This window comes from Mus pahari, chromosome 23 (assembly GCF_900095145.1).
Source record: "Mus pahari chromosome 23, PAHARI_EIJ_v1.1, whole genome shotgun sequence".
NCBI lineage: Eukaryota > Metazoa > Chordata > Mammalia > Rodentia > Muridae > Mus > Mus pahari.
In genome coordinates, this window is record NC_034612.1 from 27915345 (window position 1) to 27920763 (window position 5419).

A 5419-nucleotide genomic window follows, 5' to 3' on the forward strand; every position below is an offset into this window, starting at 1 on the left:
TGGGGGGAGGTATAGGGAACATTCGGGATAGCATTTGAAATGTAAATAAAGAATATATCTAATAAAAAAGATAAATCCGATGAGATTTTGATAAGAATTATGAATATTGTGCAAAGGATGCACAATATTTAGAGCACAGTTGATGCCAGCCAGCATCATCCACCTTTTTTCTTGAGAGAGAGAGAGAGAGACAGAGAGAGAGAGAGAGAGACAGAGAGAGACTCCCTCTGGCCTGGAACTCACCGACCAAGGCTAGGCGAGTTAGCCACTGAGCCCCAGGGTTTCCCTCTCTCTTGGTTCCAAGNACCATCACCATGCCCAGCATTTTTAGGTGGATAGTGCGTGGATCTAACTCAGCTCTCCTGCCTTCAAGGAAAGCAGCCTCTTAACTTCAAGCTTTCTGTTTCTTTGTGATAATGGGGATAGACCCACGGGGCTTTGCAAACGTTAAAGTATTCTGCAGGGCTGGTGAGATGGCTCAGCGGGTAAGAGCACCGACTGCTTTTCCAAAGGTCTGGAGTTCAAATCCCAGCAACCATATGGTGGCTCACAACCATCTGTAACAAGATCTGATGCCTTCTTCTGGAGTGTCTGAAGTCAGCTACAGGAAGTATTCTGCAGAACACTGGGCTACACTTATAGCTCTAAGGCAGCCTTTAACGTGGTTTCTTTTCTTTCTAACTTTTAATTTTGCGTATGTGTGTGCAGGAATGTGGGTTTGTGCACATGAGCAGAGTGCTACAGAGGCCGGAAGGGAGATAGAAGTTAAGGCATTAGTGAGCTGGGTGCTGGAACTAAACCCTAGAAAACGGCTGCACGCTCTCAACTGCCGAGCTAAGGCAACCTTTATGTTTGATGTCAATGCAGAAAGTGTCACGTGTGTTTTGTAGAGAGAAATTACAATGGAAGGCTTGAGTTCTAAGGTCAGCTCTGTCACCACGTTAGGTTGGCCTTCAGTAAAATGCTATCTTTGAGCCTTCATTCTTCCATTGATAATTTAGAGGCTTGACAGGTTAGTATGCAAGCTCTGAGATATGATTCAGGAGCTGGTGGGAAAGTATATTGAATTTAGTTGGGTGGAAGAAGGAAGGGTGTGTTTTTGTCTCACCTTAGTTTCTCTCCTGTCACAGGCCACTGTGTCATCTGGGTCCAGTGTTCCTCTCCAAAGTGTGAGAAGTGGCGGCAGCTACGTGGAGACATTGATCCTTCAGTTCTTCCAGACGACTGGTCTTGTGACCAGAATCCAGGTAGGAAGGAGTGGAAATGGTTCTCTTCTAGTTTTTATTGCTCCCCTGTCTCTTTCCCAACATGTCTCCTTTCAACTAAGCGCAGCTCAGCTGTAGCTGGCACTGAGGGGTCCTTGTGGGCTCTGGAGAGGAAGGATCTTCCTGGCATAAAGGATGGCAGGAAGACATGGGGTGGACTGGGCAGCTTTATGTGTACACTGAGTTAATCCCACCTATGTCAGCATTGCCTGCTCTTATCAGCACTGCCTGAAATATTAGTGTTGTGTTGTGCTGGACGGAGAAGGATATATGACATGCTAGGAAAGGCAACCGAGAAAGACCCAGTGAGCTTAGCGTTCATTCTAGAATGTTTGAGATGGTTTGGGAGAGATTATGACCATCAAGTCCAGAACACTTATTTTACAGGCGAGAAAGCTTCTTGGAGAAGCAACCCCCACACTGCCCCTCCAAGAGGGCAGAGCCACACTGGGAAGTGAGCAGGAGTTTGGAATCTCTGCTTTTGGAGGCAGCACTCCTCTTGGCTCTAGCTGCATTTCTGGTCTGGGTTTCTGTTCTCCCCTACCTGCAGCCTGCACACATCCCTTTACCCTCTCCTCTTGGTGGCCTGCATGCTAGTTTGCCCGTTGAGTCTCCTGTTTCTGCATTTCTTCTCTTTTGGCAGATCTGAATTATAATCGCTGTGACATTCCTGAGGAGAGCTGGGCAGGGTGCGAGGGTGATGTGGCCTACGCCTCCTACGTCCCAGGATCCATCATCTGGGCCAAGCAATACGGCTACCCATGGTAGGGCACCGTGGCAGAGAACACCTTTCCTGAACTTGGGGTTGGTAGAGTCATGCAGGGAGGAAGGCTATGGCAATCCTTTGGTGTAGAGCTGGTGCCTGCATTAGAACATCAGTGAGAAAAAAGATGAGGGCTGAGCTGGAAGGCTTTGGAAGGCCAGGCTGCAGGGTGGAGGTGGGATGGGATGGAGAAGTGGGTCTGATGCTGCTGCAGTGAGTGGATATAAAAGAGGGAGAAGGACCTAAAGCAATTTCTTGTTTTTGTTTTGCATTGCTTTTGAGACAATGCTGCCCTTGAACTGGAAATCCTGCATAAGTTTTCCTAGTGCAGGATTGTAAGGCGAGTGCCACTAAGCCCCTCTTCAAGGCATCTTCACATGTTGAAATGTGAGGACATGTAAAGGGAGGGGAAGGATGAGGAGTCAGCCTCCTTTCTGACTGTGACCCCAGGTTTGCAAGGATGACTGAGGCCTCTTTTATTCTGCTGGTGGTCCTGTCAGTAGTGAGTGCCAGTGGAACTAACGGGGTATAGCTTTTGNTCTTCTACAAAACATCTTGGTCTTTTCCATGTGTGCATGATGGTGAGGTTGTGTTGTGATCATAACCCCTGCTCTCCCATCCCTCTCCACCTCTCAGGTGGCCAGGCATGATAGAAGCTGACCCTGACCTGGGGGAGTACTTTCTGTTTGCTTCTCATCTTGACTCCCTGCCGGTGAGTTTCCTGGTTCTCNCCCAAGTAGGAACGCATCCACCCTAACACATTTAGAGCTAGAAACAGATGTAGCCAGAGGATACTTAACTGGGGTGACAGGTATGGAGATAAGATAAATACTGACACGGAGAGATGAACTTGTGAGATACACTTGCTTCCTAGCAGGGCATTTTTGTTTTGCTCAGTACATTTTGCCTGGGGTTCCTGAGGTGAAAGTAGAGGAATGGTAGGGTGAGCTGGGTAGGATCAAGGAGTATATGAGCTCCAGCATCTTCCCTNTGAACCCTCTGACATTTCTCTACAATTTCTGATAAGGGAGAGGCAGAGAGAAGGACAGAACTCCAAACAATACCACCTTTTATTACAGTCTAAGTACCACGTGACATTTTTTGGAGAAACAGTTTCTCGTGCATGGATCCCAGTCCGCATGTTAAAGAACTTCCAGGAACTGTCTTTGGAGCTAGCTAGAGTGGTGAGCAAACTTGGGACACCCCTTGTGATACAGGAAATGGGTTTCTTTTTGTGATTTTTTTGTTTGTTTGGTGTGTGTGTGTGTGTATGTGTGTATATGTGTGTTTGAGAGGGTCTCATATACCCCAGGCTGGCCTGGAAACTCACTATGTAGTTAAGGATGATCTTGAACTTCTGACCCTTCTGTCCCTAACCTTCTAAATCCTGGGATTAGAGGCAGGCACCACCATACCATGTTCTCGAGTTGCAGCTGTAAGGGCCCAGGTTAACCCAGGGCTTCTCAGTCTCAGCACAGTGGGCCTCTTGGTCCACATAACCCTTTGCTGTGGAGGGCTGTTCTGCATGCAGTTGTTAGCAGCAATCCTGGGCACCACAGTATCTTCTGCTTTGTGTCTTGTCCTCTTCTAGTGAGAGAGCCAAATGATTGTCCCCAAACATTGTCTTCTGGGAGACAAAGTCTCCCCTAGTTGAGAAGCAAAGTGGTTAGATAGCTAAATCGTACTTCCTCCCGTATTCATTTTGGGTTTAACTAGCCTTAAGGTGAGCAGAGGTCCTGCAGCCCAACAAGATGGCCTTTGGAATTACAGAGTTGGGAGAAGAAATGTTTGTCATGGGCCTTCTATTCAATTGAATATTAAACTGCCAGGATTAGAGAAACTTGTGAGGGCCTGAAAGGGGAGTCACCTGAACGTCCATCTTCTTTCCCTTCAAACCCCTGCGTGATTCACTGTGGAGANGGCACAAAGATGCCATTGGGAAGGAGAGCCCCAAAAGATTAAGAACAGAGTATTGTGTCAGTACCAGGAACTGAAACACGTGTAGCTAAGGTAATGTCTAAGTCAGATGTGATGATTCACATCTATAATTCAGCACTCAGGAAGCTGAGGCAGGAGGATTGCTTTGAGTTTGAGGCCAATAGGCTGTAAGTGAGTGCTAGGCCAGACTGAGCTACAGTGTGTGATCCTGCACCCAAAATGTCTGGGGGTGGGTAGTGATATGTTGGGATCATGTGTCTAATATTATTATTGATTATTTTTTCTTTAAAAAAGATTTATTTTATTTTTAATTGTGGGTATGAGCACATGTATGCAGGAACCTACAGAGACTCAGAACTTCAGATCCCTGAAGCTGGAGTTCATATGGTAATGAGCTGTTTGATGTGGATGCTGAGAATCTAACTTGGGCCCTCGGAAGAGCAGTCCTTAACTGCTGAGCCATCTCTCTAGCTCCATATTGACTAATGAAAAAATTATTAGTCATTTGAAGGTTTCTGTGTTGATTATTTTTAAAGGCATATTTATCATCAAGCCTAACCTTCTGTTTTAGAAAAAATGCAAGAACAAGGACTCCAATCAGAAGCTGGAGGCAGCCATAGTGATGGCTCACAGGGCAGAACAGACCAGTATTCAGGTGGGACAATGCTCAGCTCACCCTGCCGGCCCCGTTCAGTCCACAGGCAGCCCACACCTGCAGCCTCACTGCAGGGAAACCTGCAGCCTCACTGAAGGGAGCTGGAGGCCTGCCTTCCCTATTGCAGCTTAGAGCTCACCCTTTCCTTCCTGGCCAGGTCTCCCCGATGCCTAAGGCATCNACTCCTTTCCATGCCCTTGGACACTTGGTGTCTTTTCTCAGCCCAAACATAGTTTTTACCCTCAAATTCCTCTGGAAGGAGCAGGGTGGAGTAGAGAATGACATGTGAGTTTCTCTTTCCTAATCATTTGTTCCATCATGAATCAACTAGAAAAAAGATTGTAATTAATCTCCTGTAAAGGTTCAGATAAAGCTTATGTGATATTTCAAATGATAATGATTTGGAAAATGAATGCAGCCTTTGTCATAACTAGAATCTAGAAGACAGGGCAAAGTTGTGCCTAATGGGGAGTGGGTGGCACTGTTGTCTCTTGATTCCCTAGGAGCGGGTTAACTTGTTTGGTTTCTGGAGTCGATACAATGGAGCTGACATCAGTGGGGAAGGGAAAGGTAGGAAGAGGGATGGAGGGTAGAGAGGCCCCTGCCCTAGGACCCAAGCCAACACTCTCTACCCCTGTCCAGATTCTCTTGTGNCAGTGACCCAGAGAGATGGGGGAGGGGAGGATAAGACAGGGAGTGTGTGAGTCATGATTAGTAGGACCATGGTGATGTGGGACTCTCCCCAGGACTTAGAAGACAGGATTTGAAAACGGATTTCCTGAGATCATCTCAATTCAA

At 46.9% G+C, this 5419-nt stretch overlaps 1 protein-coding gene across 1 annotated transcript in view; it reads left to right on the plus strand.

Annotated features, from left to right (window-relative positions):
• The window catches only part of Zcwpw1 (zinc finger CW-type and PWWP domain containing 1), a 16888-nt gene extending 11674 nt beyond the window's left edge, over positions 1 to 5214 (plus strand). Inside the window, exons 6-11 of the mRNA XM_021187203.1 lie at positions 1131 to 1247; positions 1909 to 2029; positions 2665 to 2740; positions 3108 to 3212; positions 4538 to 4621; positions 5125 to 5214. Of these exons, the coding sequence (XP_021042862.1) occupies positions 1131 to 1247; positions 1909 to 2029; positions 2665 to 2740; positions 3108 to 3212; positions 4538 to 4621; positions 5125 to 5214 (593 nt within the window). The remainder of the gene's footprint in view (positions 1 to 1130; positions 1248 to 1908; positions 2030 to 2664; positions 2741 to 3107; positions 3213 to 4537; positions 4622 to 5124) is intronic.
• Positions 5215 to 5419: the final 205 nt, after the last annotated feature.